The sequence below is a fragment of the Archocentrus centrarchus genome, chromosome 6, assembly GCF_007364275.1.
Source record: "Archocentrus centrarchus isolate MPI-CPG fArcCen1 chromosome 6, fArcCen1, whole genome shotgun sequence".
Classification (NCBI taxonomy): Eukaryota; Metazoa; Chordata; class Actinopteri; order Cichliformes; family Cichlidae; genus Archocentrus; species Archocentrus centrarchus.
This window is the reverse complement of record NC_044351.1, coordinates 31,773,757-31,800,834: the sequence shown is the minus strand read 5'-3', so window position 1 is coordinate 31,800,834 and position 27,078 is coordinate 31,773,757. Positions and strand designations below refer to the sequence as shown.

General features: G+C 40.1%; 1 protein-coding gene across 2 annotated transcripts in view; it reads left to right on the top strand.

The window, feature by feature from the left end:
• Positions 1-27,078, top strand: part of cpne2 (copine II) — a 51,106-nt gene that overhangs the window by 20,730 nt on the left and 3,298 nt on the right. For both annotated transcript variants that reach the window (XM_030731721.1, XM_030731720.1), the window contains 6 exons: positions 1,011-1,070; positions 15,406-15,539; positions 16,636-16,690; positions 17,123-17,174; positions 18,846-18,979; positions 25,994-26,230. In XM_030731721.1, the coding sequence (XP_030587581.1) occupies positions 1,011-1,070; positions 15,406-15,539; positions 16,636-16,690; positions 17,123-17,174; positions 18,846-18,979; positions 25,994-26,230 (672 nt within the window). The remainder of the gene's footprint in view (positions 1-1,010; positions 1,071-15,405; positions 15,540-16,635; positions 16,691-17,122; positions 17,175-18,845; positions 18,980-25,993; positions 26,231-27,078) is intronic.

The following is a 27,078-nucleotide window of genomic DNA, read 5'->3' as shown; positions in this document are numbered from 1 at the left end:
AGGAAAATAAGTTTATTTAGCTCCAACGTCTTTGAAAAGCAATTTGCGTACGTGCTTTGTGCCATTTCGTGTCGGGCAGCTACCACCCTTTTATTGAGTTGCTAGGTTTTATAAAGTGAACCATGAGCCTTAACTGGAGATTAGAAAATTCCTGCTGTAATGGGCTAAACCAGGCCACACCGAGCAAAACAGCCAGGTGATATTCCACAGTGAGTTCAGCAGTGCAAGTGAGATTCTGATTTATTCCAGTAGTTATATGAAACTTTCTGTTTTAAATATTAGCTCGGTAAGTTCAATCATTTAAGCCGGGGGAACACAAATAGCCCACCGACTGTAACCAATCAAACAAACCATGAGGTCTCTCATCACGTCTTAATGACCCATCTTCACACTCGACTTGGTGAATTTCAGTTTTGATCAACTGACACACTTCTAACTGGGCGTTCATAACTCCATTTGAATAGCTAATTAGTGCGGCAGCTCAGAGCCCCACAGAGGACACATTAAGCTGAACCGTGGAGTCTTTAGATGCCTGTTGGAGTGACATTAAAGCTGTGTGCGTGCAATGACAAGCTTTCATAATTGATTCCTCTCCTTCTTTGCATTTTTCTTTTTCTTACACACAATCATGAACAAGCCTTTGTACAGACACACACATACAGCACAGCACATGAAGAAAATGGCTAATATAGTAATTATATTTGTTGGCTGCCAGCAGGGATTAGACTAATGACAGTAAAATCCATGCTAAATATTCATTGTAATTGGAGTGCTCAAACAAGATAATAAGTGGTGCTCTATTGGTTGCACATTATATCACAAAAAATAAGCTATTTACCAGCTTTGTATTAAAAAAAGAAATAATGTAGCAGTCTGTGTTTATGTGTTGGTGAATGGTGCAAAAATACTACTGAATTAAAAGCTCTGATCACATGAAATCTTTAGCAGATCAGTTCTCACGTCTTCTATTGCAGGCGCTCTTGATTTCTTACTTTGCCCTGTGTCTATAGATTACAAGGGACTACACGTTTCTGGATTACATACTGGGAGGATGCCAGCTCATGTTTACAGTGAGTATGATATTAGCATGCATGTTTTTACTTTTGCAATAATGTAACAACGAGATACGTGCTCTATTTTCATCTTCCGGGTTTACAGTTGGATCATTTAAAAACAGGGTGGAGGCACTGATTGGAGTTGAGGGGTGAAACTGGGCATTTTCAGGTGGTTGAGATTGAAAATGAATGAGAGGATGACAAATGAGGAGAGTAAAGGAGACAGATAAACAACAAGGAGATAGAATTTGGTATTTTACCAGAGGGAGGGGGAGAGAAAGGGAGGCGTCATGATCTATTTTAGTGTCTTGTTAGGAGAAACTCTTGTGTGTCCCTGATGATGTCACACCTTTTTGTGTAACTCAGTGAATGAGAGAGAGAGAGTCCAGGCGCAATCGCTGCCATATTGAGTTGTTTTATTAATATACTGTCTATAGCACACATCCAGTGAGAGAATACATACACACTCACACACTCTGCGCCGACTTTACTGTATATACCCTCCTTCTCTCTCTCACCAACAATTTCCCAGCTTTGTGAGCTAGAACCAGGTTCCAGATGTAGCCAGCTTGAAGATAATGTTGTTTTTTACATGCTTGATTTTTTGGCATTTCTTGTAAAGTGTGCTCTCAGATTGGACAGCTGTGCGCCACATTGTACTGGAATATTTATCTAGATTCATTTTTTTTCTCTACAAATGTACTGGAGGAGAGTCGATTGTTTCTGATGATATGAAGTATTATGCATAGTTTAAATGTCCTGCATGCACCTTTTGTTGGTACTTTGGTTTAGTTTTCTAATGTTGGGAAAATACTTTGAATACTCATATGCAATACTGTGAAAAAATAAGTAAACTCTTATTACTTACATAGAAATTAAGAGGTGCTAATCCAATGCACTTGATTAATTGATCATCAGCAAGTGTGAGAAGCTGTATAAAAACAGAAGTTTTGCTGATCTGGAGCATTCAGGTGTTTCTTAATACAATGCCAGAATCTTCCCAGGAGTGGATGTCCCAGCAAGTTCACTTCAAGGCCACACTCAGAGAATCTGCAAAAATCCCAAGAGCTACACCTCAGACTCTACAGGATTCAGTTAAATGTTAAAGTTCATGACAATATAATTAAAAAAATAAATAAACAAGTATGGCTTGTTTTAGAAGAGTTGCTACTAAAAAGCCTGTTCTCTCTAAAAAACAAAAAACTAAACTAAAGGACATGTCAGCATGATGATGATGATGATGATACTTTATTGATCCCACAATTGGGAAATTACAGTTAACAGAACACCCATCCAAGAAGACTTAGGTTTAGGCTTAGGCTTAGGTTTGCAAAGCATCTGAACAAACCACAAAACTCCTGGAAGATTGTCCGCTGGGCAGACAAGACCAATGTGGAGATGTTCTACCATAATGCACAGCACCATGTTTGGCAAAAACCAAACACAGCATATCTGCACAAGCACCTTTTACCAGCCATCAAGCATGGTGGTGGAGGGGTGATGATTTGGGTTTGTTTTGCAGCCACACCAGTTGGGCACCTTGAAGTTGACCATGAACTCCTCTGTGTACCAAAGTTTTCTAGAGTTAAATGTAAGGCCATCTGTCTGATACCTCAAATTGGCTCAGATTGCAGGAGTGATATTACCTGCACTCACAACAACAGCGACTCTTACATCGTGAGCTCAGGAAAACGTGTTTAATTCCATCAATGCAGCACTAAAGTAACGTCATACTGCAACTGACCGTTTTCACATTAAAACCCACCAACAAAGGGAAGGCTACAACATGTTTTCACATGAAATGAAATGTCTGGGATAACAACTGAGTTCCATTATGTTTAATTTAGGTAACAAGGAAGATGCATATTAATTAACAAGCACTTAGGTCCATCATGTACACATGTTAGATTTATCTATTATTGGCTAATTTTCATCTGCAGTCCCTGACAGGTTGATGGTATTCATAAACAAATGAACTGAATGTTAATATCTTTTAGGGAAAAACTCGATGTGGACACCTGTTGTGGTAAAATGGGCAATATACAAAATTTATCAAGCAGACATGAAAATGCAGAGGAGTTTGCACTCAGGGAAATGTGTTTACCATAACTTTTTAGACTGTTGGTATAGTTTAGCCCAGAGAGCAAATTTGCCTCAATGCTCTGATGTTTTGCAAATAAACACAGACAGTAGACATATGCTGTTTTATGTATGTTAAATTTAGCATCTTAACAAGAAGGCACGATTGTGTGTGTGTGCATTAGTACAAGGGTTCGTGTGAATGTGTGTGGAATTAAGAGCACACAAAGAAAAGAGCCCTTTATCAAAGCATACGGACACAGTAATAATTTGAGCTTTACAGCATGTACTGACTTCAAACCACCAGAATGTGCTGTGTGAATACCTGTGAATTACGACTTAAATGTTAAATAGATATGGAAATGTCAACATTACCCACCCTGGAATCTTTTCTCACCCTTTGCGATATGTTAACAGTGCAGAGAAGTTTCTGACTTGGGCCACAGCTCTGGTGCTGTATTTAGGGCCTACTATTCAGCAGTGACAAATTTTAGCACAAAACATTGTCAACTGTAAGGATTCATAGAACTTTTCACTGTGGATCCCAGTTCAAGCGGTTCAGCCTTGTTGCTGTTGTCTGCTTCTATGTGCCCCTCTTGTTGTCACTGAAGGCAGTGTTGAGATTGTGTTGAGTGATTTTTTTCTAGTCTCAAGAAAGTTTTTGTGCAGAGCGCTGTTAGTGTCAGAAGGCATATCTAACAAGCAAACACGCACACACACAAAGACGACAACCACCGCTGTCAACCTGTTATTAATTTTTTTTTTTGGAATAGCTAGATTTTAGCTTGTCAGGCTGAATGCAGTATAATGGATCAATTTGCTACATATGTAGTTATAGTTCTGGAGTTGAAAGTAATTAAAAAAATATTTCCCTGCTGAGTTTGGGGTAATATTAGCAGCAAAGCAGGTTTATATTTGAAGACCAGGACTTCCTAACAATGTTTATTTTTCTTTATCTCTATGGATCTTTAACTGGTGAGGATGATACATTTTGTTTGTAATCACTGTCCATACATTTAAAAAATAACAGGCAATGTTGTACCACCTATAATGCAGAGCTTGATAGTCAAAATGGGGAAAATGTGAGTAACATCAAAATTTGACTAAAAGATGAAACAGATTAAAACAGAGGTATTATCTAATCAAAAAGGTGTAACTACTAATCCTAGTATTTACTGAACGATAAATGGGTTTTTAGTAGCAGGTAAGGGCCATTATTGAAGTTTAGGGCCATCAGGATGCTCTAGATCCAGCCTGCTCTCTTTTGGATGGCTGAGGTGAAGGTGAAACACTCGTCCCCAGGTAATCAGCCAGCAGTCAAGTGCCCCAGCAAAAGGTTGGACAGCCCTCAGCCATGGCGATGTTTGAGTGTTGCTAAAAATGCAAACATCCAACGCAATGCGTTAAAATAGAAATATAATAATTAGTGGAATTTGCAGACGACTTCTGATTCATAGAATCGTGTAAATTTTTTTAATCAGTTCCTCACTCGAGGCTCTTCTTGTCTGGAATGTGTTGAATTTCAGTGCAGTGAGAATCTTTGCCTGCACTAGTGGTGATGAAATGAGCAAATTTGAGGCAGATTGGTAACTTAAATCCTCCCTGCTCCCTCCTAATCTTTTGCCGTTTGTCACAAACCTGCAGCTTTTTCACTGACGTACATACGCACGCACGCACATGCAGTCATTTCCTTTCTCCTGCTTACAGGCTCATCTACTTCACACATGTGAGCTCAAACATATATCCTCCACACTCGCTCTGAAACACTACAATTGATTTTAAAATGCAGACTGCCTTGTTTAAGCCATGACTTTACTGTACACACACACACACACACACACACACACACACACACACACACAAACATACACCTCACCTGCTTATATACACTGACTGATTTAGACATGTATAATGAAATGCTCAGTTACCAATAAGCTCTCCTCACATACACACTGACATTTATATGCTCAGATTTTAGGACCTCACTCTCATTCAGTGTTCTCACATACGGGGGGGCAGTCATGTACAAAAAACACATCCTCACAGTCACACACACACATGCAGAAAGAGCTGTTCTCCGGTGTTCAATCAGACTTAGTATGGCTCTAATCCTAATCTCCGCGAAGGGAAAGTCTTTCCTCTGGGCTGCAGGAGCTTGAGGAGAGAGCAATATTTCTCTGTTACACACTCCAACACAAAGAGGCAGCCTGCTACTGCTGATAGGCTGTTTGTGAAAAACATTTCTACTGAATTAAGATATTGTTAGCATTGTATGTTTGATATCATTCAGGGCCATGTAGAGAACAATTAATGTAATGGATTTTTGAAAATGGAAAGCAGAGTTTTAGCGAGTATCGAAAGCTTGCAGGAGCTACATGTATATTATACCACAATGAACCACTTCCTGCAGTATAAGCTGAACGTAGTATTAGTAATTACTGCAATGGTCAAATCCATTAGTGTCAACGAGGAGAATCGTGAGCTTGTGCTTAAATGAAAATTCCAGTTCATTTCAGCCTGGTGTGATTCTCTTTAAGGTGGCACAGGACACTTTATTGGCTGTCCCTTTGCCTTCGGGACCACCTTAGTTCTTCGTGGCATAGATTCAACAAGGTGCTGGAAAACTTCCAGAGAGATTTGGGTCCATATCGACATGATAGCATCACACAGTTGCTGCAGATTTGTCAGTTGAGCATCTATTATGCAAATTTTAATTTCACCACATCCCAAAGGTGCTCTATTGGATTGAGCTCTGATGACTGTGGAGGCCATTACAGTGCACTTTTTCTCATGTTAATGAAACCGGTCTGACCCCCAGATGAGGCCTGCTCGCTCTCTCAGCCCCAGCCCGCATGATTGACCTCCATGGGATGGAGGGGCACTCACCCTGCATATTGCATCCAGGAAAGGTGCTCTCTGGCCAGGGCAAAAATCCCCACATCCAGCCCCGGAGCCTAAGGCTCCTCCACAGCTGGGATGAGGGCAGTTTAACTGGGAAATATGATTTAAGCTTTGTGATGAGGCATGTGTTATCCTACTTTAATCAGCCATCACAAGACGTGGTTAGCAACAATACTCATTTGAACAATTCTCAGTTGGTTCTAAGTGGCCCAAAGTGTGGCACGAAAATATCCCCAACACCATTACACCAGCAGCAGCCTGAATCATTGATACGAGGCAGGATGGATCCATGCTTTCATGTTGTTTACATCAAAGTCTAATCCTATCATCTGAATGTTGCGGCAGAAATGGAGACTCGTCATTTTTGTGAGCCAGAAACGGACAGTTATAGTCTCAGTTTCCTGTCTGGCCATTCTCCTCTGACTGAAAGGAATCAACAAGGCATTATCACCCAGAGAACTGCCGGTCACTGGATATGTTCTGCTTTTTCTGACTATTCTCTGTAAACTCTAGAGATGGTTCTGTGAGAAAATCCCAGGAGATCAGCAGTTTCTGAAATATTTAGACCAACCTGTCTGGCACCGCATTCAGTCACCTTTCTTCCCCAGTCTGATTCTCGCTTTGAACACGATCGAGCAGGTGGTCCTAAATGGAGAGCTTTCAAGGGTGGTAGTACCAATCAAGAGATTATGTTTTTGCTTGTTGTGTTAGATTTCCTTACCATATGGAGATCTGGTTGTTTGTTCTGGCAGGTCATTTGTCTTTTCTTTTTTCTTTGTCCAGGGCAAAAAAATAGTGTTTATCAAAATTGCAAAACTAGTGCAATTACTCAGCTCTGTGTTGTTAAAAGCAAGTGTAACAATCAAATCCACTCAATATGATTAAGATGGATGGATCATCAATTATTGCTTTTTAATTGCCCTGCTGATATTCAGATTGCCAGTGGTAATAATGATGATTACTCACCTCAAGTGAATTGGCTCAAAATTTAAACCCCATTTGCAAGAATTGGCTCTTTCCACACTCTGTTATGTTTTTGCAGTGGGTCTATTCATTTTTTTAACTAGTTCAAATGTTTAAAGCTAAAATTGTGTCATTAATTCACTTAAATTCAATTATTTTGACAGGTGACTCACAACACATTTGGATCAAACATTTGAAAATATTAAAAAAAAACCTAATTAGAGAGATAGAGTGATACCTAGACAATGGAAGGAGTCAACCTTCATTCAGTTACACATTCTGAGTTTCAGTGCAGTAGAATTTACAGTACAGTTATTCTCACTGATATATCTTCATTATTTTCTTATCACGGCTACCTCGGCTGACAGGATGAACAAAACGTCGTGTTAATGGCAGCTGCTGTGCTGCGTGCTGTCGCAAATTACAAAATGACAAAAATCAAAGAGAAACTTGGACGCTTGATTGCAGTCGGTTCTACTTCACCCTTTTTGGATCAGTCCAAAGTCGGTGAAAGTGATTTCTTCCAGTTGCATCACATTGCACATGCAAAAGGGAGATTATGTCTTTAGAGCTAGTAAGTTTTTTCTTTCCTTTTTTTAAAATTTTTTTTTATGCATTTTGCCCATTTAAAAAACACCAGAGTGGCAGCGCATAATTTCAACATTTTTAAGTCTCTGCTGAGGTGGAATAATTAGTGTGTTAATAAAAACAAAGCAACAGAATTAGTAAGTCATTACAAGCAAAAAACAGACAGTGTGATTTAAGAGGCGTATACAAAAACAAGCAGCCAAGTGGACTCTATAGAATGTCAGAGAAGTCAGTGACTTCACTTTGTAATGTCCACCAGGGGTGACTCCTCCTTTTTCTGCTTCTTCTTCTCCCCTTAGAGGTCACCGCGCTGGATCATCTGCATCCATCTCACCCTATCCCTTGCAATTTCTTACACCATGCATCTCCTCCTTCACTACATCCATGAACCGTCTCTTTGATCTGCCTTTTTTTCCTACTGCCTGGCAGCTCCATCTCCATCATCCTTTGTCCAGTATATTCACTATCCCTGTCCAAACCATTGCAGCAATTCCTCTCTAACTTTGTTTTCAAACTGCTCAGCCTGAGCTGTCCCTCTGATATACTCCTCCATAATCCTAGGGAGATAAGAAAGAAAGATAAGAAAATTTTTACATCTTCAACTCTGCCACCTCCAGCTTCACCTCCTGTCTTTTTGTCGGTGCCAGCAGGAAAAACTCCTCTGGTAGCAAAAACAAGTCCGATTGTATACAGGTCATTTGATCTACAGCCCTGCTCATATTGAATGCAATTTGATATTTATTTTGTAAATTATGGTCCAGTTTAAAGTAAAATAGATGATAACACAGGTTGTGCTTCAGTGGGATCTACATTGTGATGGGCAAGTCGCTGCTGTGTGAGGGTGTAGTATCCTTCATCTTCTCAGTTGCTTACAACCCTTGCTCATAAACCAGCTGTGACAATGGTGGTGGCCAAAATATTTCATTCAAGGCCTTAAAAGGGGCCTTCACAAACCAAGACGTGACATCATGGTGGCTAAATTAATCTTTTATATGCAGTCTATGCAGGGACTAATTGTCCGCTACCAAGTGAAAGTAGTGAGTGAGGGGGCACTAAAGAGGCAAAAAAAAAAAAATGGCACCAGATGAATGAATGAATGTTTCTCTGATCAGTAAATGGAAAAAAAAACAAGTGTAATTCAGCAGTAACTTGGCTAGGTAGCACCTTAACAACAAATAAAAAGAACTTCAAAGAGCTGACAACATAATTATTCTGAGTGAGAAATCCTTTGATATGACATGGCCAAGATGGCAAACAAACAGGGAGGAAATTTGTATTAATTTTAAACAGTGCCAACAGCAAATTAAACAGGAGGTAAACACTCAGGAGTCTCACTAAAATATGATAATATATTCATAAACCCAGGAAAAAATACAGGTAATATAAAAGCTTATTTCACGTACGGTCTTAATCCCTCTGCACTTAAAAAACCTATATCATTAAAACAGCATAAAATACCACTACATTAAAAAAATCTTTGTCGAGCACTCATACAACCACTATGAGTCATTCATCACTGCATCCTTGGCACTACTGTAATTTGTACTGTTTTCTTTAAAAAGCATCCAGTGGCTCCTATGTGCCTCACAAAAGCAAAAAAACAAACAACTACAAGCAAGAGAACAAATATGAACCAAAAGCAGAGTTTCCCACAGTGGGCCGCAGCTTCTGGTTGTCACCATCTCTTTATCGCCTCAGAGTGAGACAGAGAATAACTCCAGAAGATATTCACACAAGCTCTAACACATTCATCCATCCAACCTCCCCTTCCATTAATCTCTGTGACTGTTTAACTGCAAATGAGTCTGAGAGGTTCTGACACGAGAACTGGCTCATCAGTACTCTACAGGGCACAGCTGAGAAAACTCCAGCGTGATTGTCAGCATGTCTGTTATTTGACAGTAATTTGGCAGAAGTCGAATCTGTCCATGTAATGCGGTCACAGACGTTCTGCCACATTGCTGCACTGAAATATACGGTAATGAGCTGCTCCTCTGTCACCCCGTGATCATTTTAATTCTTGTACTTGCTTGTCGAAACTGTGTGTTTGTCATGGTGTGTTTAGTCCACTTGTGTGTTCACTATTACTAATAGCTTGAGGCGCGGAATAAGTTGGAAACAGAATGGTGTCATCGCCTACTGTCATCAAATCCACAGCCATCAAACTAATAGCATCTGTCATGGGAGAGGCCACTGGAGGAAAAAATGCTGTAATAGTTTAGGGTTGATCTTATGCCCATCAATTTGGCGTACATATTTTCAGCTTCATAGTAAGACAAAATGGATTGATACCAGAGGGGAAAACAGTCACTGTTATGTACTAAAAAAAAACTACTATATAATGTACTCTTTTTCTCTAAATTAAAAAAATTTGAGGAAACTGAACAAGTGCAGGGCAAAAGAAGAAGTAGCAGACCTAAAAAACCATCTACAGCAAATTACCAGCATCTGAAAGTCATGGCCTTAACACTTTATAGGGCACTCGTTTAAATACTTTGAAGTTCAAAATTTCAATCTTACAGTGTTATAGGAGGACGCGAGACTTAATTACTTTTGTGACATTTTTCAAAAGGTTTCATTTTCATGTAGAAAATCAAGGTAAAGGAAGTTACCATAAGCTTAGGAATGACTCGCGGATGGTCTCAGAGAGTTCAGGTTGGATGGATGGATGGATGGAGAGTCCAGGTTGTGTTGAAGGATAAATGTGGTCATATCAAATATTGACTTTGAAGCTTGTTTGACTTTTGCACTGCTTTTTCCTTATATACTGTATTTCCGTGTACGTGTGCACATTTGAATAAAGCGCTGCACCTATTTCCCATTTTCCCAGCAAAACATTAAGAAATGAGGGGAGGTTTGAGACTTTTGCACAGTAATGTATTCAGTCCTGTATCCAGTCTCCTCAACCATTAACTTCTTTAACAGAACCAACTTAATTGCAGTACAATAGTGTCATCTTTAGCAGAGCAAATACTAAAGACTTAATTGTTAGCAGAAATGTGATCTTGGCTATGATACCAGCAGTGAGAGGTTCAAAATCACTTGCCACAACCGTGACCTGGCCAGCCCTGAGCTGTGAGCTGTGTGTGTGTGTAAAGTACGTCTGAAAATGCAGCTGAGTAAAGGAACATGTTCACAGCTATACCCATATGGAAAAGAAACAGAATTTTTGTTTGTTTGTTTATGTACTGTATGCCTCATAAATTATTTATGAAAGTTGCCACATTCAGATATAGTAAGACAGAACCGCGTGCATTCAAATCCACATACTCAGCCAATTTAGAATCACCAATTAACCTAACATGCATGTCTTTAGACTGTGGGAGGAAACCAGAGCAGAACCCCCCCCCCCCCCCCCCCCCCCCCCCCGTGCATACTATTACTTCACACAAAAAGGCCACAGCCAACTCTTCTTGCTGTGAGTCAGCAGTGCTAATCACTATGCCACCATACTGCCCCTCGTGCAACATAATTATAAGGATTAAGTGTGAATCAAGTAAACATTATATATTTGAGAAGAATGCAAAAGAGGCCACTTTGATGAGCAAATCATAGTCTTGTGAGACTTACATGAAAAAAATAAACATGTATTATTGGACACAAAAGCATATATGATAAAAATATATATATTTTTCAATATGGTAGTATGTTGGTAAAAACAATGTCAGTCCAGAGGACTGTAGGAGAGTCCTGCTGGGAGACTTCTGACTGAGTTTGACTGTCAAAACTAGAAAAGCAAAAGTCACCTCCACCTCCCTTTCTGTTCATCTGATTGACTGTCTTATCTTAAATTCTACATTTTAACCATATTACATATAAAAGATGAACCATGGTAACGCCACCTGTTGGTTTTAGACTCCACATTTTGATTCCTCATCGTTAGTGTTCTCCATCACCATGTTTGTTTGTTTGAGTCAGAAGTTACTATATTTGGACAAGATGCTGAATGACAAGCTGCATTCTTACACTGTCTGGTGGCAACACACAGACACACACATACCACCTATTTCGTACCAAGCCACAGAATAATAAAAAATTCAACTTTTAGTCACCAAAATTGAAACAGACCTTTTGTATGGGCTGTACTGTACCTCTCTTTTATCAAATATTTTCATTAAACATGCTCCAGAAGACAGGACAGCTTTTCGATGCTATAAAGTTGGGCATATTAATATGGGAGTTTATCAGGGTTGACTCACTTTTGGAGGCAGCCTCAAGTGGCCTTCAGAGGAACTGCAGGTTTTGGCATTGTTGCCTTAGCTTCATTATCAGCCTCAGAGTACGTCACTTTGTTTTAATCTGTCTTTCTGCAGGGCCTGGATCTGCACCGTTTATATTTGTACACAGTGCAGATTAGTTGAATGGTAACTCATAATGAACAGAATGCCGGGCTGAATTGCCTATTTACAGGTCTAATCACGGTTTTTCAAGATGGAAAAAAACAGTCAGTCTCTTCTTTCTCAGGGAGGAAAGAGAAAGGCAGTGTTATTATGTGTAGGCTGCTCTTATCTGACTGTTCTGTGCAGCAGTCTCAATAATAAATTTGGCCTGCTAAAAATCCAGCTGGCACCAGCTTTTCAGGGCAGATCTTTGTATGCTGAGGCATTGATTGGTTGCTTTGGCAGTATGTGTGTCATCTGGCAGAAATTATTCTAAAATTAACCGGGGGCAACAGTTCAAGGCTAAAATCAGGCTTAATCAGGACAGCCTCTGTGAGGCTTTAGTCAGCTGTGAAAATTCAGGTGCAGTGGTCAAAGTTGGAAGATAAATTTCCTTTGCCTCTGGAAGTAAACCTGAAGGTAAATCCACTGAAATGAAACTCCTTCAGTCAGTAATGTTACTGTTATAAAAGAGTGTCACCGAGCTAAAAGATGAACGGATGTCCTTGTGTCCCGTTGTTGGGTTTCTGTGTTAGCCATGGGTTTACCAATATCGCCTCAATCAAGGCTGATAAAAGGTATTTCTTTGCTTGACATCCCGAAGATCGCCGTGTTTTATAGGTCTCTTTTCCCACTTAATACTGTGAAAACGTTTTAGCTGCTAAAAGTAAAGCAAAGATGCTTTCAGAAACTATGAAAGTAGTAGTTTTAATTTAACTTAGAAAAAGTAATGAACAGAAAAACCTTAAATAGATAGCAGCCCAAATGCCTGTATGTTCAGGCTTGTTTTCCTGCTGCAGAATAAATGTGGAATGATCAGAGGTCGCATTGATTTTACTGCGATGGATAAAAAGTACCTAAAAACTTATGCGCAATCCTGCATGTTGTTGTCACATGCCCACAATACAAAACACAGCAGCACCCTAATTCTGTCACCCCGCATTTCTGTATCTGTCACTCCTGCTGCTCCTGTTGCTCTTTAAACTCTTTCCTCTCTCTGCCCTGCAATTCTTTACCTCATTTTCCCAATGTTCCCTCTCGTACTCACACATTCCCCCACCGTTGCTCCCTTCTCCTTTATATCTTTTCCCGGTCATTGTCCTTACTGAACCAGAACATTGTTGTTTCATAATACACCAAACAAAACACCAAAGAAGAAGATAGTTTCAGACTATGTTTAAGCTGATAGGAGGAAGGCGGAGATTGTGGGTTGGGTTCTTGTCAGCACACAAACCTCTATTCACCGCCTGAGGAAAAGCCTGTCACTCTTAATCTCATATTGAGTTTGGCTGTGTTTCTCTGTGTGTGTGTGTGTGTGTGTGTGTGTGTGTGTGTGTGTGTGTGTGTGTGTGTGTGTGTGTGTGTGTGTGTGTGTGTGTGTGTGTGTGTGTGTGTGTGTCTGTTTGTGTGTTGGCTGCATGTGGAAAGCGTCTGTGTGTGCTCATATTTGTTTCTACGCTATGTCACCCTGTGGTCATCTGTGTTAAAAAAAAAAAAAACCTCTGTATGATTTCAGAGTCTTTGCACCTTTTTTATTTGTCTGTGGAATATACTGTGGAATTGTATTTACGTTCAGTTTTCCTAACCAGAATTCACTGCACAGATCCTTGAGGCTCCAAACGCACCTTCTTTGTAAAAGTTCAAATCCTGCATTGATTACATCCATGTTTACGAGCAAGCAGTGCCATTTACCATAGCACTGGTGATATTTTATGATACATAAAAGCAACAACATGCAATGTAGACCGTAAAAAATAATATAAATCTACTAAATCATATCAGTTGGCACTTAAAGATGGTATGTGACTTGTGCTGAGTAGGACCTGATCTTAAGCTGTTCTCTTATACGCTGTTACACCAAGATAATCAGATGCTTCATCCAAAACTTATGAGAGACATAAAAACTTATGAGCAACTCTAGTTTCCTAAAGGCAAGAATAAGAATTCTCCGCTGTGACTGTTTGTTCTGTTTTATACTGAACCCTGAGCTGTTCACATCTGTCAACAGATATTCTGTGTTTTTCAGAGCCCCAAGTTAGCAGCTAATGCCACCTAGCGTGATTAAACAAAACAGGTACGGTGCACCTGGTGCACGTTGAATGATCAGAGGTACAGTTATAGGCTACAGCTGCACAATCAAAGCAGATACTCCCCTAACTTTAAGGTTTAACAAACTTTAGTTGGGTCAGTTTTATACAAATGAATTCCTTTTTCTTTTAAGTTGAAAATATGCCCATTTTAACTCATGTAGCTTTGCTGGTATTGACTCGCTTTTGGAACCAGCTTCAAGGACCTGCAGTTTTTTGACAAAGGTTTAGGTTAGTTCATATCAGACAAAGCAACTGCTGTTTGTTGTAGCTCTAACTTGGGCATCAGTAAGAGAGAAGGATTTATTATAGATGTTCTTCCTGTGACTCTTTATTTATATCAAAACCTCTTCCTGTTTTTATGCATGCAGGGCTCCACATGACCCCTTATACACCTTTTTTCTCACACAGCTGTTAAACCATTAAAATGATCACTATTGGTAAAACAAGTATTTCTGAGTTGTTATTCAAAGAAGTAATGTACAACACATTACTCATTACTTTTCTTAAAAGTAGTACATTACTTAATTACTTATCTGAGAAAGTAGCTCATTACACTACTCGTTACATTACTTTCTCTGTAACATGAGCTGAAATGCGCTGTCACATTTTCATCAGTTAACTGTTTAAACCTGACACAAATCCCTGTCCTAACGAGGACGCCCCAATCCTTCTTTTAGGGTTTAGGTTTGAACACAGAGCCAACAATAAAATGCAGAGTTGAAATCTAACTTCAAAGCGATCGCCACACTGATGCTACTGTAGAAACACACACTCAGGTAGAAATGGAAGCTACAATGTTACGTGCTGCTAGACTGCTCATCACACTTTTGTTACATGTTGAAGGTCAGGCTCTGGCTGCTGGGCTGGGGTCAGCATATACTCAGCTATAACAGTACTCTGGGGTCTTGGCTAGCTTTGCGCTAACATGCCATCTACGCATATGCATGCAAAAAGCTGATGTGATAGCAGCTGTTTTTGTCCTAGATGCTCTTGTTCTTTTGTGCAATGAAATATAAAAGCAATGTCTTCACTTCTTCAAAGCTGTAGACCACGCCACCTTTGCCCTCCTCCCTGCAGACAGACTGAAATCTGCTGATTGTAGCGCAAGTGCAGAGGAAGAAAAAGGCTTTTTTTTTGCCGATCTATCCTTCTGTCATGCAGATAACTAAAGAACCTTTGTAACACAAGTAACAACATAATTGTAACTGATTACTCAATTTAGTACAACACGTTACATTACTGCATTACTGAGAAATGTAATGTGATTACAGTAATGCTTTGGAACATGTTACACCTTAATCCAGGTTCCAATGACCACTGCTGATCCGTCACCTCTCTGTATTTCTATAGGTCGGTATAGACTTCACAGCATCCAACGGGAACCCCCGAGAGCCGTCTTCCCTCCATTACATCAACCCACTGGGCAGCAACGAGTACCTCGCTGCCATCTTAGCTGTGGGGCAAATTATACAGGACTATGATACGTGAGTATTCAAACCAAATCCTGAGGGTTGCTGCATTGCTTTTAATCGGTTACTGTAAGACTACAGTAAATGTAAATCTTACATACATTTTTTGCAAAGGTAGGGTCACGCACAACAGTAAGAAGGGGACGCGTGAGGCTGGTTTATGTAAAGGTTTATCTTTTCAATACTGAAATCCAAAGACTGTATAGATAAGATGGACTGTAACCCCAGTCATTTTTATAGATTCCTTTGCTGAAGCCTTGAGCATTTTTAGAGATATTGCACCTTCATATGGTAGCAATCTGTCAATAACAAGGTAGGCCTACCCAAAAGCAGTCATTTTATCACAGACTTCATTCAAACTGCCCCCTGCTGATCATTAGAAAAAATGCAGGTTGAGGGTACCTATGCATTGGCTTCCCTTTTCAGACTATGCTGTGTCCATCTTTTATATACAGTCTATGCTACGATCATATTAATTTTATATATAGCATGAAAGTGACTGGGGTCCTTATGAGAGTGACAGTGATGCAATGGTTTGAGTATTTTGGCAAAGACATTTTTATATTCCAGTTGTGAAGTTTGAGCTTCGGACAGTTTTGGCTTTGTGGAAAGAACTAAACAGGTTTATCAGTTCCCTAATACCCATCTTAATTCCATCATCTACGGAAGTGACACTGAACAGAGCTGTATGGCAACATTTTTGGACATTATACACACAAACATCTATTTCATGTTTTACATTTTATGTTTAAAAAAGGACAAAATACACAGACTGAGACCACCAGTAACATCTAGTGATTTCTATTCCTCCTTTTTTTTCAGCAAATCACTGTACATCAATATATATCTGACTTTCTGTGTTTCCTGTCCTTTAGAAAAAAAAAAAAACCCTGATGTTTTTCTTTGTGAGAAGCCATTTTACCTCACTGCCTCATTTTACCACCACTTCTCCGCTCGCTTTTCTGTAAATGCCTCTGAATGTGTTTCTATGTGAACAAGGTAACAGGATTTCTCCTGCTATCTAAATCCAGCTTTTTGAATTTGTATGGAGAAAAAAAAAAAAAAAAGATTTAACTAACGTTCCAATCTGTTGTCATGGTTTCCTCCTCAGTGACAAAATGTTTCCAGCTCTGGGATTTGGAGCCCAACTCCCACCAGACTGGAAGGTATGTGTGTGTCCATGGTGTTGTTGTTGTTGTTGTTGTTGGTGTGTATGTGTGCGCGCGCGCGCGCGTGCGTTTTCCAAACACAAATGTGTGTTATAAATGTATTTGTGTGTGGCAAAGAGCGAGGATGGTGGGTTGTCATTAGCGGACTTACCATATTAAAGCCAGCGTGTATGATTTTTACACACGCATACAGACACACACAAATAAAACTATAAGCATTATAGATGCATATTCACATGATTACGCAACTGTCAACCCATCTGTGTTGCCATGGCACTGAGCTATTGAAAAGGACAAAGAAGAGAGAGCAGTACACAGAGGGATGGAGAGAGGGTGGGAGGGAGAAGGCGGGTGAAATGGACGCTATTTCTTAACGGTATTGTACAGTGAAGGATTAGCATTAAATTCATTCATTTCTTGTCTCCTCAGGTGTCTCACGAATTTGCCATCAACTTTAACCCCACAAACCCTTTCTGTTCAGGTGAGTTACCGTACGGTAGCTGCTGATGTAATCAAGAACTCTGCAGCAACCTGACTGATCTCTACAATCTGACATATAATAGTTTTTTTTAAGGCAGATACTCATATTCACGTTTTCGGCATTACAGCCTGACATATGAGCTGACTCTTATTTTTAAACATAAGCCCATACCATAAAAAACATGCGCAGATATGTCTGTACTTATAGGATGTTGTTATCTTTGAGGGTACACGCATAGAGCCCGCTAAGCCTTTTCCTACCCTAAAAAGACTTAAAGCCTATGGTTTTGGGATACTGACATAATTTAGGTTATATTAGAAAAATAAACAACAGTGTGATTAAAAAAAAAAAAAACACTAATTAAAAAAAGACATGCCATCTCCAGATCATGTGACAGCAGCAGGTGGTGCACTCCTCTCTACGTGCCTTGCTGAGTAAATAAGTCCTTAACACATCACCTACACTTGCTACTTTGGATGCATGTCTAAATTAGAAATATGAACACTAATGCACATTATGACACCAAACAGTTCAGACCAGTGAAAACAGTCCAGTCCTTCACATTTAATTACCAACAGTGTCTAACAGCTCTGACTCCGGGAATCTTTACGCACACTGATTACATTTTACAACACTCAGGCATATGAACAAAAAGATTTTTAAAATGGTGATGCTCCCCTTAGCCTTACCTACACTTTACACTTTAAAACACTGGACTTCAACTTCAGTGTGTTTGTTAAGTAATCATACCTGAGCACAGCCTCACAGAGATACCCCGACTTTCATTCACACACAAAGGTAAACTTGAAAAGATTTATACACTGTCAGCATCTTGCACCTTGCCTTAATAACCTCATAGTAAGCCCTCTTTTTACTATGGTGAACTTGCATCTGCTAATGCATTTGAAATGTGTAGGATGCAAACGTGTTTATTGACAAATGCAAACCACATGAGTGCCAGCTGCTGTGAGACCCAGAAAAAATGAAAATTGCGTAACGTGTTTTAGCCTGACAAAGAGGTTACGTTAAATAACTCCATTTATACAAACCCCTGTGCTGAAAAAGGCCCATGTCAGAACATTAAGTGCAGCTTGTGGTTATTCAAAAAAAAAAACTGCCTCTGTAAATGCCCTCTCTTTTAGGGGTTAGCTTCTTTTCTGGGCCAATACAGCCTCCGGTGCGCTCTGAAATGAAAAGCTCCAGGACAAAGGAAAAAAGAAAAGAAAAGAGAACTCGAGGACTTCAGCTGTTATGCAAAACTTTATTCTACAAACAGCAACAAGCAGCTGTCCTGATAACAGAATGGTTTTATGTTCCCATCTAATGTCTTCCAGTGTCCTCTGAAGGTGCATATTTTTAATCAGATTAAGTAGTGAGTGAGGAGAACACAAGAAATAAACATAAAAAATATAGAGCTGTGTTGCCAGGTCCCTTACAGAAACAAACAATGGATGTGTGCTCATCAGTGCTCATTAGAAACAATATCATGGTTTCATTCTGGTCCTCGAAATACTGTATGTAAACTTTTTATCCATCTTTCCCAACTCTTTACAAACCTCTCTCCCTCCTCCTCACTCCGTCTCTCTCCTGCATTCACTATTTATAGCTCAACTTTACATTTCAAGTGTGCTGGAGCCTAAATTCTCTCTCTCTGCCTTTCGGCATCTCTAGGTGTGGAGGGCATCGCACAGGCCTACTCCGCGTGCCTCCCTCACATTCGTTTCTATGGTCCTACAAACTTTGCTCCAATCATCAACCATGTAGCACGCTTTGCTGCTCAGGCCCTTCAACAAGAGAAAGCAGCGGTGAGTGACTACAACGTACCTATTTACTTGCTTTTATATATATTTTTTTTTATTCCATGTATTTTTCTGTATCTCATTTGAGAGGTTGACTGTGTTGCCGGAAGAGTTTCTGTATTCCCAGACGCAGATGCTGATTCTAACCATAACCACTGCAAATCCAAGCTTAAACACAGCCAGACTTTCACTGCAGTCTGTCAGAATACTCTCTTCTGTTGACGCACCTGTCCATCAAGGATGTAGGTTTCCTTTTAAATTCAGTAAGGGCTTTTTCTTGCTTAGATGTGTGTGTACAGAGACAAACTCAGTTTGATTCTGCATAACGGTAACTTTATATACACATTCACTGTTCACTTCATTATTTGCGGCCTGCTAGTACCAGGTTGGACCATCTTTTTGCCTTCAGAACTGCCTTAATTCTCCTTGCCATAAATTCAACTCGGTGCTGGAAGCGTTTCTCAGAGATTTTGGTCCATATGGACATGAAAGCATCGTGCAGCTGCTGCAGATTTGTCAGCTCCACATTAATGATTCGAATCTCCTGTTCCATTTCCCAGAGGTGCTCTAATGGGTTGAGATTTGGTGGGGCCCAAATTTGAGTACTGTGAAGTTATTATAACATTCAAGAACCCAGTTTGAGATCATTTGAGCTTTGCAATATGGTACATTATCATGCTGGAAGCAGCCAGCAGAAGATGGGCACACTATGGTTATAAAGGGATGAACTAGGTGAGCAACAATATGCAGGTATACTGCGGTGTTTAAATGATGCTCGGTTGATACTAAGGAGTGCAGAGTGTGCCAAGAAAATATCCACCTCACCATTACACTGCAAGCAGCAGTCTGAGCTGTTGATACAAGGCCGGATGGATCCTTTCTTTGATGCTGTTTGTGTCAAATTCTGACCCTGCCTCTGAACCTATAGAAATTCAGGTTATCATCATCAAGTCCTGTAAGGTGAGGAAGGAAGGAAGGAAGGATGGTTGGATGGATGGATGGCTTGTTTTATATAAAAGTAATCATCATTCATCATTATTAGTTGTCCTTTTCTGATATTTCCAAATGCTCTAACGATGATTTTAACTGTTTGTCACTTTTACATAGGATACAGTTTCTCTCTCTCTCATTTACCAGTTCTACTTCATGCAAAGACAACACATTTTAAAGCTGAAGTGTATGAGTTTTAGTATTAGCTTAGGAATTCACTAGTTGTGAAACACACCTCCAGCAGACTTTAAAGTAAAAATTTAGAAAGGCTTAGCTTTGCAACACCCCAATATCTTGTGGCAGTTTGCTCATTTTGTTATCTCTTACCACCTACGGAAACAAAGAAATCTTCATTCTAAACACAACAGATAAAATTCCTTAAATGCATTCCTAAATTGAACCATTCAAGTCCTTGCTGAAAGAGTGCACACAGTGCTAAGTGAGCCTGCTAGTCCCAGGTATATCTGTCTCTATTTCACAGTACGCCAGAGTTTCAAAATCTGGTGTCTGGAGTGGCATTCCCACGTGATGTTTTACATCAACCAACAAAGATTGATTTGTCCCAACCTTGAGAGGGGAGTATCTGTAGTGAGGGAGAGGGACTACAGCTGTAGCTGCGCATAGAAGCACCAACATAGGACATATAGGACAGCTCATGACAGAAAACAACAACAAAAAAACAGGAAGTGTCGACAGTGATTGTCTAAGGCCAGGATTATACTTGCTTGCGGACATGGACACAGACAGCTGCTTTGCCTTTATTATACTTTTTCCCAGTCCACATGGAGTCTGCTTGAGGGCTGTTTGCATCGTCAGTTCTGGTGTAGAGCATTTTGTTTGTTCTCTCTTAATTGGAATAGCCCTCCTTTTAGAAGTGTCACACAGACCTTGCACCTTAGATTAGATGTGACATTTCCTCCATTTTTTTTTCTATTTTTGTCTTTAATTATAATGAAATGTTGTTGCAATATTGTATATATATTTCACTACATATCCATAAAGCCGTTGTCATTGCCCTTTAACTCGGCACTGAGTCTTTCCATTTGAAAAACCCTTAAATTTGACCAATTCTACTGAGTTAAAGTTTATTGTGAAATTCCATTTTTTTTTAATGCATTTGTCTTTAAAATTGTGCAAATTTTTTTAGTTATGCATGTCCTAAGCAATTTACATTTAAGGCACATGAGATCACGAGAGGCTGTGTTGCCTGTGAAATATTCTATACTCCATTTCTCTTCTTTATTACTGAGAAACATTGAGTAAGTGAGTTGAATACATTCCTGCCAATCGTTTAATATGCTGCTCACTTTTTAAACAGATATAGCATAGTATATTATAGCATCAAGTCAGTTAAACATCTGGGATATTGATCTGGTCACTTAAGAAGCAGAGGGGGTTGTTAATCAGTTTCAGCTGGTGTTAATGAAAGGTGCACTAGAGGGGCAACAATGACACAACCCCCAAAACAGGACTTTTTTTTTCTCTAATTCAGATACTTTTCATTAATTTGTAGGGTGTTTTTCTCATTTTTATTTTTTGCATAATGCTTAGTTTTAGTTTAGGTTTCATTAGTTCTTGTATTAGTTTTTTTTCATACTTTATTTGTCAGCTGCAAGAGTAACTATTGTGTAATAAGAACTCAAAAGATACCATTCAAAAAAAAAAAAAATTATTTACTTTTATTCAACAACCAACTGTTCACAGGATAGCAGCATTATGTGCTAGATGTATATAATACTCAGGACACACATGAATCATCATGAGACATCAACAGGAAGAAAAACAAACTCCAAAACCAGTAATAGTTAACAGTGAGAGTTGATACTCACAATTCATCTACACGGATGGCTGATGCAACTAAGTAGTGTGCATCTGTTGGCTCAGGCTCCTGACATGTGGATCAGCGTGTCAGGGAGGAAGGTGACAGACTGGAGTGACAGCGTCTGTCCTCTCTTCCTCTATGTTACACCTCTTTGCAGCTGAGACACTGACCAGGCCTTTTACACATTTTTGACTTCACAGTACGACAGGGAAGCTTTCTCCACCTTATTTTCTCCTTCTCGTGACAGTGGCTTGGTTCGGTCTACTGCTTTAGTCCAGACCAAAAAGAAAAAAAAGAAAAAAAAAAACCCTACTGGATGGACTTCCATTAAATTTAGTTCATGAATTTAAACATTTTAATTTTAGTTTGCTCAACTACAGCCTGAATGTTCTTATAATATGTGCCTCCACTTTTGTAGCAATTCTACTGTAATGATGGTGCTTTCAGGGCACTTATCAAGGTTTATCCCAGACACCTTTAGTGGCACAAAAAGTCATGAGGTGCATATTTCAACTAAGCTTGACTGATCTAGATTCAGTTTCACACAGTAACAGCACGCCGTCCTTCTAGTGGCTTATTGCCAGTGAAGCTAACACCCAAAATCCAGAATAAGAGCAAGCCTAAGGCTCTATGTCACATCCAAAAGAGACCTTCTATTTTGGCAGCATTTGTTGGTAGAGTGTTCCTTGAGCTCTGGTACTTACTCATTCAAGTAAGATTTATAGGAATGTCCTTTTATGAAGTTTATCTTTGTGTCAAAATAGAGAATAATGCCACGTTGCTGTTCTGCTGCTTCACAAACTCATATACAGTATACAAAAAAAACCCAGCACCAGAGTACAGACAGTGGTCTGTCACATAAGGCTCTGCATGATGTTCCCACAGGTGGATGTGTGTGTAGATGTGCGACACAGAAGTTTGGAATCTACAAACTTTAAACATGTGTATGTCCCTCTACAGTACACATCCAGTGGCATTTCTCCTGCCTATATGTGAAGAGAGTGTAGTGGCTGGGTATCATTATGCTCCCACGGTGCTTTTTGTCCCTAATTGTACCCTGTCACCCTGTAGAGAAGGAATATATGAGCAGAATACACAAAGGCTTGTACTCGTCTGTGTGTTGTGCACCAGAATCCTTTTGTTTCTGAAAGGAAATGATTGCAGACCCTTTTCTTGTCTTATATTACAGCGAGTTCAAACACGGATGGAAAATAGGAAGAAGTAACAGACAATGAGGATCTAACAGCTGCAGCACAAATGTGTGCCTGTGTGTGTGTGTGTGCGCACAGGCCACATGCTGAGTTACTGGTTAGACTGGTGTGTGTTGGAGAAAGTCGGTGGGTAGGCTTCACAAATCGGCTACTGCTCAGCCTCGGCGTTTTTGTTCCTCAGATAATGAGAGAACCTGCAACTGCAGACTGTGCGAGTGTTTATGATCACGCTCCTGCTAGTGACACGCACACACCCAGGCTGCAGGCCAGTGCAGTCTGTGCGCGTCTCAGTGTGTGAGCGACCCTGTCTGTCTGTGTGATAATGATTCTCTAATGAGCGCTGCTGTTAGCACATTAAAGAGACAGGCTTCAGAGCCCTCCTCGCGTGTGTGGCTGTTTGTGTGTCACGTGGAAGTGCGATTTTCTTCCAAGTAAAGTCAGTGTGCGTCGTCACCTTGTCTGTTCTTATCATAGGACATCCATTTGCATTTTGTTATGCAGAACTGATGCATGCGATTGTGTGACAGAGTAAGAGAAAAAGATAGAGTCCAGCAGTTGTCTGTTTGGAACGTTTCACTTTTTTTTGTCATTTATGCATTGAGATTCAGCACACCGAATATGAAATAAAGTAATCCTAAATTAAAGCATCCAGTCTCAGCTTTTTTCCATTCATTCATCCATCCATCCATCCATCCATCCTCTTCCGCTTATCCAGGGTCGGGATGCGGGGGGCAGCAGCCTAAGCAGAGAAACCCAGACCTCCCTCTCTCCAGCCACCTCCTCCAGCTTATCCAAGGGAACACTGAAGCGTTCCCAGGCCAGCTGAGAGATATAATCTCTCCAGCATGTCTTGGGTCCAGCCCGGGCCCTCCTCCCAACAATTAGAACACAACGGTTGATTTTGGTGACTACCTATGATGTTTATCTGGGAGTTGGCAGCTCCTCTTACCTTTTTTCCGTTCACTCTCGTTACTCTCGTCACCTCAGAACTGGCTACATTGGTGAGACACATCTATTGAGGCTTTGCAGCCGCAAGACAATTAACCACGTGATATAAGCTCGTCCACCATTTTGGGCGTGTGACAATCATGGTGATAATGTAGGATCAAGTCAATAAGGCACCAGTCACACAGGCCTGGAGACCTGTTCCTGACCATCTGCCAACCACTGGTAGTGAGAGAAAATTGGGTATTCCCCAGCCGGTTTCGAGTGGTTGCTGGAAGTTGATGGCAGTCAGTGAGAAACTGCTGCTAGGGGAAACAAATGTGTATTCCCCCACGTGATTGGCAAAACCCTCTTTGTGATTGCTTTGGTCACATTGCTGCAGTCAGAGTTTGAACAGAAGTTACGGTCTTGTCTACAAACACTGCTACTCTCTGAGCTGTAGTGAAACTGCGAAAATTGGAATGCAAACCAGAAATGGAGAAGGTTCGCCTTCAAAGTTGAAACATGTTGGCTGCAGCACTGAGGTACGGCTTTTACTTTCAAGATGAACCTTCTCCATTTCAGATTTGTGTCACACTTTATCAAGTTGTAATAACACTCAGTAGTTAACAAGTATTTGCAGACAAACATGAAGAACTACAGGCAACTGTGGAAATCTGCTAGCAACCAAAGTAATCACTGGGAGGTTTTCAGTCCAGCACCTTCTTTGTAGCCGATTTCACCCAACGAGAACCAGCAACTTCCAGCAGCCACTGCCAGCCAACCAGTGAGCCATTGGTTGTATCACATCCAATATGGCAGACAACTCTCGAGCAATGTGCACATGACGTCGTGTAAGAAACCTCAATACACCATACATAGATAAAGGCAGCATTCGTGGCTATGCAGATGATAACCAGGTTTATTTATCCATGAAGCCAGATGACACAAATCAATTAGTTAGAATGTCTTAAAGACATAAAGGACCGTAACTTTCTTCTCTTAAATTCAGACAAAACTGAAGTTATTACTGTATATTTGGCCCTAAAAATCTTAGAAACATGGCTGTCTAACCAGATACTTATTCTGGATAGTGTTAGCTTGACTTCCAATAACACTGTGAGGAACCTGGGAGTAATTTTTTAAATCAGGAAATGTCCTTCAGTGCTCACAAATACATATAAACAAATATCTAGGACTGCTTTCTTTCATCTATGGTATATAAATTAAACACATCCTCTCTCAGAGTGATTCTGAAAAGCTAGTTCAAGTATTCATTACTTCTATGCTTAACTATTGTAATTCATTATTATCAGGTTGTTCTTAAAGTTCCCTAAAAAGCCTCCAGTTAATCCAGAATCCTGCATGACTTTTAATAAGGATGAGAAAAAGAGATCATATTTCTCCTAATTGAGCTGCTCATCACTCTGTGAAATCAAGAATTTAAAATCGTTCTCCCCACTATGAGATCTTAGGGAATAATCAGGTCCCTAAGATCTCATAGCATCATATTATCCTAAAAAAGGACTTCCCTCTCTGACTGCAGTCTTACTTGTGATTCCTCGAGTTTGTGAAAGTAGAATGGAACCAGGTCTCATTTTGGATTTGGGAGACACACACACTCTCTCGTTTTAAGATTCGACTCAAAACCTTCCTTTTTCATAAAGCTTATAGTTGGGGCTGGATCAGGTGACCCATTACTTGAACCATTCCTTAGCTCAGACTGCTGCAGGACGTCATGTGATGCACTGAGGACTTCCCAACTCACCTCTTTTCACTCCCCACATGTTTATATACCACTGCAGCATATCATTAAATTCTTGTCTTCTCTCTGTGTTTTGTCTGTGTTTTGCTCGCTTTTTATTTTCTGCTTCTTCTTTTCTCTTTCCCCTCACTCCAAACCGGTCACGGCAGTTGGTTTCTTCCTGTTCCCTGAGGTTTCTTCCCACCATTGCAAAGTGCTTGCTCATAGGGGGGGTCACTTGATTGTTGTACAGTCTGTAGAGTCTGTAGAGTCTTTGCCTTATAAATTTTTCTCATCTTTTCCTCCACCGTCCGTCTTCCTCACTGCAGCAATACTTCACACTCCTCATTATAACTGACGGTGTCATCAGCGATATGGACGAGACACGCGATGCTATCGTGCAGGCATCTAAACTACCCATGTCCATTATCATCATCGGCGTCGGCAACGCAGACTTTGCCGCCATGGAGTTCCTAGACGGGGATGCCAGCGTTTTGAGGTCCAGCACAGGAGAGGAGGCTGTTCGGGACATTGTGCAGTTTGTCCCTTTCAGGGATTTCCGCAATGTGAGTATTGGTCTCGATAGATGCACAGAAATATGCATATAAGCCCTGTTTGATATATCATCATACTTGAATTGGCTGATATTTAGAATACATAGAATCTGCCTGTCTCTTTACAAAGAGAAATTTTTCTGGACAAGTCTCTTTCTGCTCATAATGTTGCTGATCTCACATGACACACAAGGTCTGCTGAAATGTGTTCATTTTAATGAGGCTTTGTACATGTTTGCTGCAGGTCAGCACACAAGGTTAATTAGTGTGTGCACATATTCAGGCTGTGCACAGGAGGACTCATTAGGGCATTTTGGGTTTTATCATTGTCATTATATATATATATATATATATATATATATATTTTTTTTTTTTTTTTTTTTTTTTTTTTTGTGTGTGTGTGTGTGTGGGCTGGTGGTGGGCGAGCTGATTTCCTCTGTAGTGGGAGGAACAGACAGTGTTTACTGGCTTCATTCCAGATTGTTGGTGGGAGGTTGAGAGACAGCAACAAGAATTGACTGAACAGAGTGAAAGAGAGAGAAATGAAGCCTAAGACAGAGAGGAAATGTAGACATTAGAGTGACCTGATTAAGGCTAACTTTTTTTTTTGTTACTAATTATCATCAATAGAGTTGTACAGTGATGACAGCTAGGAGCTTTTATTGTGTGTATAAATGCTTTTTTTAAGACAAGTTTAAAATGGGACTTCATGCTTGGTTCCAGTTAAATATGTTGGGTCTCTACTAAAGTACTGTTGCATGATTCCCAGTTTGATTAGCTGCCCCACAGAGGTTTGCCTGAGATGGCCATATTAAGCATATCCACCCTCTGACATCAAACTGAGCCAAGAGTATAAAAAC